A 13,338-nucleotide genomic window follows, 5' to 3' on the forward strand; every position below is an offset into this window, starting at 1 on the left:
AACTTCCTTACATGACACACAGCAACCTGGGGTACTCAAGATGCATTGGAATACAATACCCATCATCCCAAGCCAGCATGGCCAATGGCGATGCGATATCCCACATCTGATGAAGTGGACTACAGCCCACCTGTGACAAACCCCTACTTCTAGCATAGATTTACAGTGCCCCGTAGAGTATTTGACCAGTTAACACCTTGCTGGGCAACCTGAATAGTTTTACTTAGCCTCACTTCTCGCTTCGTCCTCCAAAATGTGGAACAAAACTGTAACCCCTTTTCTTGAATAGGCTGGCCGCTTCCAACCACCTTGGGCTTTTAAATTAGGGTGACCCTATGAAAAGGAGGACCGGGCTCCTGTATCTTTAACAGTTGCATAGAAAAGGGAATTTCAGCAAGAGTCCTTTGTGTATATGGAGAACCTGGTGAAATTCCCTCTCCATCACAACAGTTAAAGTGCAGGAGCTATGCTAGAGTGACCAGATTTAAAAGAGGGCAGCTTTAACTGGTGTGATGAAGAGGAAGTTTCACCAGGTTCTCCATATATACAAATGTCATCTGCTGAAATTCCCTTTTCAATACAACTGTTACAGGAGCCCTTTCCTCCTTTTCAGATGGTCACCCTGTTTTAATACAATCATTAAGAAGGTGGGTCCAGGCACTAGGTGATTTTCTGATTTGCTGGCAAGACCACTGACATCAGAAATGGAAGCTATCATGGTATTGGACTGACCCCCATCAGCGTCTGCAAAGGGGTTGGCTTTTACTGAGCAGAGATTCCCATCAAAAAGATCTAACTGGAAGCTACATGTCCTCTCTCTCTCTCTGTCTCAGTTCATAAGATCTGGGACCCAAAACTCTAGTCAAGTAGATAAAGTAACTAGATAAGTAAGACTGACTTGTTAATTTTTATTTGGAATTCTGCATATGTGTTTGCTGCCTTCCCTGATCCCTGCTGCCTTTTCTTCTCTTTTTTTGCCTAAATAAACTCCGTTTTACATTTGGACATTTGACTGTGCTGTTTTAAAATGTATTTCTCACTGAATTCTTCCCCATGTAAAAGACCACCACATGGTTACAAAGCTACCACTTTTAAGATTTTGTAAAAATCTCTGCCTACCAGATGCCAGTGCAAACATCAGGCAAGGTTTGTCAGCCTCAGACTTCGCTTGTAACGTTGCCAGAGGTTAGCCGCTGGAAATACGCCCGTCCGTTCTTTCGCTTTTTAAGCAACAGGAATCAGGTCCAGTGGGGAGACACTCTCTGCACGCGCTCCTATGGATATTAATGAGAATTCACCTGCACATAAAGGAGCAGGGACAAGGTGCACAACTGAAGTCATGCAGGGGGAACAGGTGCCCCTTCCTCAGCCACCTGGAGTACACTTTGCTGTAGAAAGGCGGGAGAGAAACGACTGAAATAAATAAGAAATGAAAAGAAGGCAAAAATACCATTTTGCCATTCACTGCTTTAATTCTCACGGGCGGTAAGAGAAAAATATAAATATACACAAAACTGTAAAACTGTCCATAAAAATGCGGCTCAATAGTGTCCTCCTTGGTGAGGGTGTCTCCACTAAACACGGGCGCCTCAGGCCACACTTGCCAGGTGTTGCTCCACCATACGGGGCAAAAAACCTTGCAGGAAGTGGAAGAACTCCTGGAAGGTGGCGGCCTGTTCAGGGGCCGGAGCGAAGCTCAGGCTGATGCGTGCAGCTTGCTCTCCAGACATGCCGTCCCCGGCTCGGGCGCACGCCACGAACCGCAACAGAGGCTCTGCCGCTTCCCCTTCCTGCTGCGAAATGGCCTTGGATACTTTGGCCTCCAGCTCCAAGGAGCCAGACTTTGGTTCCGAGCCAAGCTCCAGTCCGTGGAGCTGTCGGCGGACACGCCGTCGCCCCAGCCACACCCGGTGCCAGGCGTCGCAGTTCCAGGCCACGCTCTTTCCGGCGGGGAGCAAAGTGTCGGCTCGCGACCTCTTAGAGGGAGGGGAGGGAGCGCCTTCTTTGTCATTGTCATCGTCGTCGTCCTCCTCCTCCAGGGAACGCTTGGACCCTGCCAACTGCTCAGTCTTGGCTTCTTGCTGCTCCTTTTCCTGCTTAGATCCGGTGGCTTCCCATCCTTCCTGGGATCCCTGCTGCGTCTCCACGCAGCTACATTTCAGCACATCCCTGAGGACAAAGGCTACGGCGGTACAGACCTTCTGAAACCAGCGCTGGTGGAAATCCCCAGCCCGGCACAGTACCTCCTGGGACTGGGCAGGCAGCACCGTCAGCATCGGCGGGAGGTCGATGACGAAGCCCTCGGCGCCTGGGGCCTCGGCCTCATGGCTGCCTGGCTGGAACAGGCGGACCAGCCCCCAGATCTTGCCCTTGCTGGATTTGCGCTGGTACTGCAAGCTCCGGCAGTACTTGGCCGCAGCGCCGCAGCAGCGCCGGAAGTGCAGCGCCGTCTTCTCGTTGATGTTGGCGGCCACGTTGTGGCTCAGCTCGAAGGGGTCCTGAAGGTTGAACGGCCCCAGCTTGAGTTTGTGTCCCACCTCGGAGGCCAGGAAGCTGGGCAGCGGTAGCGGCCGGCCCTCCCGGAGCGAGATCACGCAGCCTGCAAAGTCGTAGTTCTCAAAGACGCGGAAGAACTCTGCCAGGAGGGAGCCTGGAATGAGAGGTAGACAGGCCAGACAGAACCCGAGTCAAGCAGGGTCACAAGGAAGCAAAGGAGTGGGCGTACGTGCGTGCTCACACATGTGCGTTAAAACTACCAGCCTCTTCAGCGCATCTGTCAAATCCCCAGGTATCTTTCTGTTTTCCAAATCTGAGATCCACAGGGATTTGCGTGTGTGTACGCATGGGAGCACCTCTTACAATGGTTCACAACAAGTTCCAACCATTAAATCAAAACCAAAGAAGCAAGAAAGAGAGAAAGGCTTGCAGGATGCTGAATTCTACGCCCAGTGCACAGTGTCTGTACCTGCGGTTGCAGAACCACAGAGAAGAACACAAGCAGAGCCCAGGAGATCAGCTGCCAAGAAGAGAGAGCCAAGGCAACACCTTGCTCCCCGGCAGTGATGCACTGTGGCCTGGAGTGTGTTTGGGGGCACACTTCGCCTCCAAAGAGGAAAGAGGGCGGGGTGTGATTAAAACCGGTTTGCCAGGAAACGTCCCGGGCCCGCAACTGCACCTTAAAAAAAGCAACCACCCTCCACATCCACCTAGGGTTTAGCCTCCAGATGACAACTCACAGAGGTTTTCCGTGTTGCTGCTGGGCTCCAGCCGGGCTGAATCCTTGGGGAAGCTGCAGTCCCAGCCATCGACTGTGGTCTGTTCCTCATTGCCTGGGCAGGAACAGAAAACAAGGCCACCAGAAGCATGAGCAGGAACTTCATTTAATATTTGTGATCCCTGGCTTACCCTTCTGCTTTTAATATTTGCACTTCATTTTCCCTTTTGCTATAATCTGCCCAGAGAACTGGTTATGGGGTGGCATATCGATAATAGTTTCAAAAAGAAGCCTGACATCAGGCTGATGTCAGAGGAGCGGGTGAATCCACCGCGGGTTTCAGTCGGGCCCAGTCAGAACACCAAAGCAGCTCTCCAAGGCGGTTCTGACTGAGTCCCAGAGCGGATTCGCCGTCCCACTGACACTGGAGCCACCAGCCTCCACTGGCAATCTGTCCAGTGCATCAATCCAAAAACATCAAAATTGCCAGCCTCGCACAAATCAGCCTTCTCTAAACAGTGCAATACCCCAGCTTGTGGGAGGACTTACCTGACAGTTCCCTCAGGTGGTCAACCGTGGGCAGCAGCGGTGGGCTGCACGTCTGCAGAAAGAACAGCACTAGCAGGGTCAGGGCGTAGTTATTGAGGAGGGGTCCTCCACCGAAAGGATTCCCTGTGGGAAAAGGGAGGAAGCCATTCAGTCAGAATAACCCCCCACCCCACTGCCACTGGACGCCTCCGACCTCTACTGCAAAGTCCAAACAAAGCTTTATGGCACGGGGGCAGAACCTCAAGCTAAGACCCCTTTCCCTGCCCTCCACTCCATTTCCCCCCAACCTCCCATGATTTGTTGGGTTTCTCGGCCTTTGCCCAGTTTTCCCCCTATTTAAAAAAACTTGAAATGCCTCTCCTAAGATATAGTGACTGGCAGTAAGAGCTTTAAGCTAAAATAGGCTGGTAAGAACATCAGAAGAGCCCTATTGGACCAGACCAAGTGTTCATCTAGCTCAGCACTCCGTTCACACAGGGACCAACCAGCTGTCGACAAGGGACCCACAAACAGGACATGGTACAAAAGCACCCTCCCACCCATGTTCCCCAACGACTCGGAAGGACTTCTCTACCTGAAGCCTAGGTCAGCTGTTGCCACTCCAGAGCAGACAATGTGGTTGTCTTCTGATCTGGCACACGGCAGCTTCCCATGTTCCATTTATTTATTACAGTTCAATACCGCCAGTAGCCAAAGCTCTCTGGGCAGTTTACAATTACAATCATAACAAACAGCACGTTTGATAGGGGCACCCAGAGGAGGGCTTCTGGAGATTTATCTTAGGGTCCGGGCAGGACACTTAAGGGAGAGACGGAGCAAGCCATTTAGGGCTTTGAAGGTTCAGAGCAGCCCAGGAACAGATAGGCAGCCAATGCACATCTCAAAGCACTGGAGTCTTATGTTCAAATTGACCATGTTCTAAATTGCTCTCTCCTGGAGTTCCGTTCATTCCGCTGGGGTCTGTGTGCCACAGTAATTGTTGCGTGCACACAAATGGCGGCATCTTGATTTTCTTTGTCTCGTGTCCCGAGTTCTCACACGCCACCCCACTTCTCCCACTTCACCTGCCAGCGCCTGCTGCTTTGCCCAGTAGCGCAAGACATAGACCAAGGGACGCACCCGCTCATCCGCCTCGGTGCAGAGCTGCAGGAAGCGTGTGTTGCAGAGCGCCAGCCTGCCCAGGAGACAAAGCAGAGGGTGTTACGCAAACCGACGGCTATTTCCTGAACCTCCTCACACTTTTCCCCTGTTCTCTTTGACATTTATCTCTTTAGGAGTTTATAGTGAGAAAAGATAGCCAAAGCACCAAAGATACAGAGAGAGAGAGAGAGAGAGACAGGCAAAACGAATTATTCTCTCCGGAGCCGTTCCTTGAAACTTGATGTACTGTAGTGACTAAGCAAGCGTGTTGTGCTGGGTGTGCACTGAACACAGGAAGTACTTTATCCCAGTGGCTCCCCAACCGAGAAATCAAGAGGGTGTTATAGGAGAAACGTGCAAAGACATTTTGAGAAGCTGGCGTATAATTTTCAAAAGCAAAAAAGAGGAACCCTCACTGTAAACTGAAGAGAAAGGGAAAAGATCCACCAACACTCCTGAAGCTGAGCGCACAATATATAGGGAGCCCAATGTGTTGTGCATATACAAAAAGCCTCAATGCGATTTATCCAAGCCAGCAGTCGTATAGTAAGTGTCAATGGACATTTAGCAAACATTTAATAAACATATAGCAAAGTTACTGGTGATTAATAAGGAGAAACACATGTCTCTGGATTGTATGCACTGTTTCCAACTTTGTCAGTAATACACGTTTTCAATTTTCAAAAGTTAAGTGTTCACCACAACCTAGAAGCTTGGCATGTTGGCTGCAGGTACCAACCCCCATGGTAGACTGTTTGCTTCTTGAAGGAAAATGTTGGACTCTATGTCCAAAATTGTGGAAAGGATTTCTAATCTGTAATTAACAACTTTTAGAGACAGCACGAGTCTAGAACCTGCAGCCAACATGCCAAGCTTTTATGTAATGGTGAATGCTTAACTTTTGAAAATTGAAAACGTGTATTACTGACGAAGTTGGAAATGGAGCATACAATCCAGAGTCATCATTTAATATTACATTTATTCGTTTTCCCTTGTTTGTATTCTTTCATGTTTATGACATGTGTTTGTCCTTATTAATCACCAGTAACTTTGCTATATGTTTATTAAATGTTTGCTAAGTGTCCACTGACACTTACTATATGACTGCTGGCTTGGATAAATCGCACTGAGGCTTTTCATATATGCACAACACATTGGGCTCCCTATATATTGTGTGCTCAACTTCAGGAGTGCTGGTGGATCTTTTCCCTTTCTCTTCGGTGTATAATTTTCTTCAGTGCCTTCTGAGGTGTGCCTCATATTTTGAGGAGGGGAGAACGCCCCAACTACCCCTCCTCACATGTAGAGGCAGCAAATTATTAGATCTTCTTGTAATGCAACTATGTGAACTTCACCAACGCGACTGATGTGCTTGCACGCACACCCCTATACACACTTGTTGTTTATGGAGATATCACCACGCAGGCCGGACTCCTTGTGCCAAAACTTGACCACCGGGCAGCGGGCATTTAGCACAGCTTGGACGTTGTGCACCCCCGGGACACATTTACGCAGCACGGTAGCGACTAACTCAAGCACCTCGGGCACCGTGGCTGAGGCCAGGTCAATATCACTCAGGATTGAATCTTCCGAGCGTGAGTCCCGTTCGGGACTGGCTCCGTTGTCGGCCTGAACGAGAAAAGGAAGACATGTTTGCAATGGATGCCGCTGCCCCTGCCTATGCAATACAGCGGAAGACTGGTCCGTGGAGCACAGTACAGTCGACACCAGGGGTGGGCAAAAGATAGATCTCTAGATGGTTTGGACTTCAGCTCCCAGAAGCCCCTGCCAGCATGGTCAGGAATGCTGGGAATAGAGGTCCGAAAACATCTGGAGAGCTACCTTTTGACCACCCCTAGTCTACACTAGCAGCGGCTCACCTGGAGATGCTGGGACCGACCCTGGGGCCTTTTGCCGGCAAAGCAGATGCTCTACCACTGAGCTAGGGGTCCTCCCAAAGTTGCAGAATACATATGAAGCTGCTTTGCACCTAATCAGAGCTTTGGTTCTTCTGACTGGCAGCAGCTCTCCATGGATTCAGACAGACACCTTTCCTAACCTTGCTAGCGTTGTTTACCTGGAGATGAGAAGGGCCAAACTTCCCGCCTGCAAAGCATGTGCTCCACACCTGGATTATGGACTTCCCCCGCAGTTGCATACTGTAAGTTGCAGTCCTATACATGCTTAGACAGAAAAAAGTTCTACAACTCCCAGGATTCCTCAGCCAATATTACTGGGGGGTTGCAGGATTTTTTTCTGTCGAAATGTGCTTAAGATTGTGCCCTTAATTAACTGCTGCAATTAATCAGCTAAAAGTTTAGCTGCACTGCTTAGCTATCTAGTTTTAAATCTGTCATTAATCATTTCAAGGTGGTAACCTTGTGCACCCAACGCCTTTACTACTCCAGATGTATTTATTGAATGCAGAAATACGGAGCTGGGAGAACGTAATGGTTCCCAGCCACGGTGACGCCTTGCAAAAGGACAATGAACCAGCTGCTCCCTGTCCCCGGCCTCACCTGAGCCTCACTAGGCCCCTTCGCAGATGCCTGGAAGCTCTTTGTCTTCTCGAGGTCCAGGAACAAATCCAGGTCACAACCAGAGACGTCAAAGCCGTTCACCGAGGAGCCGAAGGGGAGGATGGCGGAACCTAGATGTGGGAGGCAGGGGGGACAAAGGCTATAAGGGAAACATCAGAGCAGTTGTCTGAGGCAGAGGTCGAGAATGGTGACTTACCAGGGAAAAACTCTAGGAACACCTCCTGGATGAGACTGACCAGCAAGTCCCGCAGGCGTCGCTCGCTCTCTGAAAACTCAAAGAGCTGCACCATCAAAGCCATCTGGGCATCCACCTGCAGGGAGGGGACCGATAACAGGGCTTCAGATGAAACGCCCCAAGCAGGTGACGGCCTACTTGGCCAACCTTACTCAGACTAGCTCCTCAGTATGTCCCGTTAAGGGTACTTAAAGGGCCAAAGCCCAGAATTCACTCACATCATCAGCCTGGCACAAGTTCTGCGCCAGCTTCTCGGGGCTCAGCTGTTCTCGCCTGGCTGAGCCCTGCTTCCTCGGGGGAGTGTATTTGAAATCCTTCTTCTCCCGAGGCTTGACCCGCAGCTTCTGCCCCCCCAGGCTATGCTGGGGTTGAGCCAAGACTTTCTCCAGCACCTCCTTGTTCTGCAGCTCCACAATGGCATAAACCCCCTAGCGGCAGAAGACACGAACGAGGCAAAAAGAATATTAGTTTCTGGATCAAGTCATCCCACTGTCTTCCTACCCTGCCAATCTTCTCCAACATACGGATAGCATTACTGGTCTACTACAGGCGCCTGCAAATGTGAAGTATTTGCTCAGCCTTAGCAGGGCCAATGCCTTAGAAATAGGCTGAGCAGATCAGGAGGAACATCTTTTCTTCCCGCTAGACACTGTAGAGAAGACTGGGAAGGGGAGTGTAATAGAAGTCAGGGTCCACCTGACGTCCCTGCAAGGTAGGCGCCTGGACCAAACGTCCTAGACTCCCAGGCAACCCACCTCCCTGTCGACAACCAGGATGAGCCAGATGTTTATTTATTTATTTTTATTTATTTATTTATTTATTACATTTATATCCCGCCCCACAGCCGAAGCTCTCGGGGCGGTTTACAACAGTTAAAAATGGTAAATATTAAAAAGAATAAAGCACAAACACACATTAGGGACCAAAGCAGGTTTATTAACACCATTAAGACTAACATGTAAGGCCTTGGTCGGTAAAAGCGAAGCGTTAGGGAAGGGAAGGGTTGGAGGAGGAGGGGAGGAAGAAGGAGTGAGGAAAGAGATTGAGGGGGAAAGGCTAGCAATTACCCCAATAAAACCATCAGTCATTCCATCACCCCGCCGCAGCAGCGGCTGACCTTGTCCACAATACCCCAACACATTAAAACATAAGAAAAGCCTAACTAACTTCGAGCAGCCCCCTTTGGCTGCCCGAACCTGACCTTCCCCTGACACGCGTGTCGTCCAGCAAAGAAGATGGAGACTCTCCAGCACTAAACACTTTATCCTTTTTCGGCCACCTGGCCCCATGATCTACACCAACCAACCAATGCCCTTCCTGGGCTTCTGGTGACCCCTCCCAACAGGAGCGAGACCCACATCTTGACAACATTCTTTCCCACAGCTGAGACGAGTTGACTTCTAGGCACCCCTGATAATCCCCAGGTGCTATGGTGAGAGTTGGAAATGCCAGGCAAAGATGACCTTGGCAAGCGCGCCCAGCTCCTTCCCTCCCACCCGAGCCTGGGACAGCAAACTTGAAGCACAATGAAATACACATTCTGGTAGACACAAAAAGCACCATTATGCAGGTTTACCCAAAAGTATGTCACAGTGTTCAACAAGGCTTATTCCCAATAAAGTGCGCCTAGGATTGCAGCCTCGGTCTCAGCTCTATGACCCAGGCAAATTGTGGGTTAATTATCAGGCCACAGCACACTCACTCCTGCTTGTGCACAGCAAACTGTGGGTTCACTAAGCCACATTTTTGTCATTATGTTTGAACTGGGCCTTTGAAAACTGACAGTGCAGTCGCCATACATACATACTCAAAAGTAAGCCCCATTGAGTTCATAACGTTTATTCCTAATTCCCTACCCACCCCCACATCGTAGGACTATAGCAAGTTATCAAAGCTTATCAAATGCACATGTTAAGTGTTGTTGGCGCTGAAAAAGGAGATTTCATACACGTTTGGTGACACTGCTCTTTTTCAAACCATTTGGAGAAAGAATGAAGACACATTTTAATATATCTGTTCTCTCTTGTTCTTTGTAAAAACAAACAAACCACAACTATCAATTATTTTAAAGATTTGACCATGATTCCTAAAAAGACTTACTTAGGCATGCTAGGATTTTCATTTTCATTTGATTTTTTTAAGGTTTACCTTATCCTTGTCCATCACCACATTGGCCACCTCCCCATAGGCCTGGAAATAATCGCTCAGCTCCGAGGCCAGCGTCCCCTTGCGGAAGCCACTGACAAAAACGCTGCGAAGTTCTTGGGCCTGGCGGACAGTGCGGAGATTTTCCAAACGCTGATGTTTCTTCCCATGCAAGTGGTCATCCAGACTGGGCTCTGCAGGTAGGAACCCAGACGTTTCAGTTAGAGCTTTGTGTCTAACAAGTCTGCCCCAAGAAAGTTCTTTAAACTGGCCTGTCCCCTCACTCACACTCAGGATGGAGAACATCTTTCTGTGGAGCAGTTCACACATAAAGACAGCTGTTGGGTTAAACAAACTGTAGGGGACAAGTGGGAGAGAATGGGCATGTTGCTTGCAGCACATTTCTGCTTTTAATCAACAGCCTATGATTGGCTCATTCATACGTTGTTGAGTGTGATGTGAATCTGGACCTATGAGTTGCTTAGTGGCTAAACAAACCAGCAGTTGACCCAACAGCAAACCATGAATTTACGGCTGAGTTGTTTAGCCCCTAAAGAAGCCATTGGCTTGGGTTGGCACATTATGCTCAACAACCTATGAACGAGCCCTCATAGGTTGTTGAGTAAAAGAGGAAGGTAAGGTTGTGCAAGAGGCACTTGCTCTCTCCTGCTCGTGCACAACAACCCATGGGTTATTAAAACCATGATTTGTCATTATGTGTGAATGAGGTCACTAATTCATTAAGGCCACGCTAGGAGTGTCACGACAGCTTTGGGCCCTGCCTATCTAGACGAAAACAATATATTGGAAATGGTATAAAAGAGAACGAATCTGATTTTACCACATGGGGATGATTTCACAAGACTACTGACCTTATCTATACACCAAAAGGTGGGGGGAGTGATTGTGCACCAGCTCACATGCGGTTTTTAGGGATTGTACACACCTTTTAGTAGCACTAGCAAAGCAGGCATGGGAGGATGAATGTCAATGGATACTGGGTACAAAATTATAAAGAAGCAAAACTATTTACTTAAAGAAATCAGGTTACAAGTATTTGAATAAAAGAGAAGAGTGCCTCCCCTGACCACCTCACTGATTGCTCTCGGTCAGATTGTGGCTTCCAAGGAGGTTTCAGCCCCAGAACCTATTATTTATTATTATTATTGGATTGATAACCATCACTGCAGCCACCGGACAGACCCCCAACGTTGACCCCACTCACTATTGGCTACAGTCACGTGGCAAAGGCGGCAGCGAAAGCCCCCGCGGGGCAGAGATTCCACATCTTCCCCCAATTCCGCCATTCCCGCCCTCTCTACCATCATAGCCGGAAGCCAGTCCGTTCTCCAAACACTTCCCCCGTGTCCATGCTTTTTTCTGAAAGTTCCGCCGGAAGGACTTGAGGCGCTTTATTTTTTTAACTCTATGGTTCTGCCGGAAAGGGCTGGACTCTCCTTCCACGTGCGCGCGTGAGGCCGCGTGTCCGCAGGATTTTTGCTATAGAGAGCAAAAGAACTTGGGCGTAGTTATCACTTCCGGTCCCCATTCGGCCGCCGCCATATGCGTGCCAGAAGCATTAATGCAGAGCAGAAAGAGCCCCTCTCCCCATTCCACGTTCAGTTGAGGACCGGAAGTGTAGTTTTTCATCGAGTCTGTGGCCTCCCCATAAAGACAGAAAAAGCATGGTAGTCCTTGTCATGTTCCAGGCCTTTAATACAATAGTCTTGATCGAAGCATTTCCGGTCTAGAACTGAACGCGGGGTTCTCCGCTCTGAACTTCCCATGCAAAGTATATTAAAGGAGTTTCATTATAGAGGTGCCAAGGGATAGAGTAGGTCCATTTCCGATTTTTACCGGAAGCTGCTCTTCCGCACTCTATGGCCCTCCCCACCTACGCGAGCGGGGGGGGTGGATTTTATTATAGATATGCTAATGTGGGGCAGCGATCTCTTCCATTTTCATCAGGTTGAGGCGTTGGCCGAGAACTTCTTCCTAGGCTTCGAATGAGCCTGTCCGTCCCATTCCCATAGTAACCGTCCTTATGTGCCCAGAGCTCCTCACACACATGCTAAATATAAATATATATATAGTAATAGTTGATTTATTTGTAGGATTTTTATGCTGCTCAACCGAAAAGGCTCCCAGAGTGGCTTTTATATAGACATGACAATAACGTTCATTTTTATGTGAAATGTATTTATTAGGTGTACTAAACAATAAACATCTTGACAGCAAAACACTTTGGTTCCCTCCTCCTTTAGCTGCTGCGATATGAAATGTGTATCTACGTATTAATATCAAAGGTGGCAAGGCCAGAGTGGTGGATGGGGTCTTTGCTCAACTTTGACGGGGAGCCACAGAGGAAAACCCCCAAAGCAATGCTTGGGAGTTTCCCAAAGGACACATAGCCTAGAACTGAGTGTTACATTTTTTTCAAAGCTGGTTGTGTGCCCTTGTGACTATGGCTGTTTGTAAAACATTTGAAAAAGCTATATATTACGTAATCTTGACAATGGAACTGGCAAGAAGGAACAGATGGAAAGCTGAAACGGAGAATTCTTGCCAAGGATTGATATCAGAGATGGCACTTAGACCTACCATGGAGGAGACTGGCTTTGCTCCACTCGTACCTTCCCCCTGCCTTTTACCATCGCTAGCTGCCCTGGCTCCTGTCTGAGCAGCAAGCGCTTCATGCGCGAAGTTCAGACAAAGGCAGACAGCCCAAGGCAACACTGAGAGATGTACTTCCGAGCAGAAATCCCACAGTGCCTTCCCAGAGAGCTTGAATTTCCTGTTTGTGGCTCAGAAGCCACAGAGTTTGTCCTGTCTTGCTCAGGAAGAAACCCCCCCTTGTGCTTGAGTGTTACTCAGCCTTCAGGCTGTCTCGTCATGCAGCCTTACTGGTGAGGGTGTGCAGATTGATCCTGTTTCTCTTCAGGCCTCTGTGACATCTAGGCCATTCTCCCCTCCAACACATTTTTTCTCTATCATCCTTTCGTGGCTTCTTTAATCCAAAGCCCCTACGAGTGAGGATGACAATTGCTAAGGGATTCATGAACTTGTACCAGTCACCAGAACCTCACCCACTCCAGGGACCTTTATAGTAATGAGTGAGAAACACGTGGGCTTTTTCAGCTAAGTAGGGGGAAGTAGCACTGGCCCGTTGTTTTACATGGCTTCCTGTTCCTCCCACATCACTCTCATGCCAGGAGTCCTGGCTTCCTGAAGGTCTCCCGCACCTCCCTACTTCATCGCTACTTTGCGGATAGAAAGAAGCCCCAATCCTCCCCACCCACACCCCCAGCAAGCTGCTGTGCATTTTGTTTTTCACAACCAGAATGTATATTGGTCCACAACTGTTTCTGTAATATGAGTAGTTTACCCCAGGTAAAGACAGAGAGATTAGCATAGAACTGAGAACCCATCAAAGGAGGGATTTGACATAGAAGATTGTCCGGGTGTGTGCGTGTGGAAGTACAGTGCTGTTTCCCTTCCCAACTTCTATGAGAACT

The 13,338-nt window shown here is 48.8% G+C and overlaps 1 protein-coding gene across 1 annotated transcript; it reads right to left on the reverse strand.

Moving 5' to 3' along the window:
* Positions 1 to 1,452: 1,452 nt before the first annotated feature.
* Positions 1,453 to 11,131, reverse strand: TUT1 (terminal uridylyl transferase 1, U6 snRNA-specific). Its single transcript, XM_063145963.1, has 10 exons — positions 11,049 to 11,131; positions 9,827 to 10,017; positions 7,897 to 8,106; positions 7,640 to 7,754; positions 7,423 to 7,553; positions 6,300 to 6,532; positions 4,828 to 4,937; positions 3,764 to 3,886; positions 3,237 to 3,329; positions 1,453 to 2,650 (listed from the first exon to the last, which is right to left on the reverse strand). Exons 1-10 carry the CDS (start codon positions 11,128 to 11,130, stop codon positions 1,590 to 1,592), a joined length of 2,349 nt encoding a protein of 782 aa, XP_063002033.1. The 5' UTR covers position 11,131; the 3' UTR covers positions 1,453 to 1,589.
* Between the last annotated feature and the right edge of the window lie 2,207 nt (positions 11,132 to 13,338).

This window comes from Elgaria multicarinata, chromosome 21 (genome assembly GCF_023053635.1).
Source record: "Elgaria multicarinata webbii isolate HBS135686 ecotype San Diego chromosome 21, rElgMul1.1.pri, whole genome shotgun sequence".
In the NCBI taxonomy this organism is placed as follows: Eukaryota; Metazoa; Chordata; class Lepidosauria; order Squamata; family Anguidae; genus Elgaria; species Elgaria multicarinata.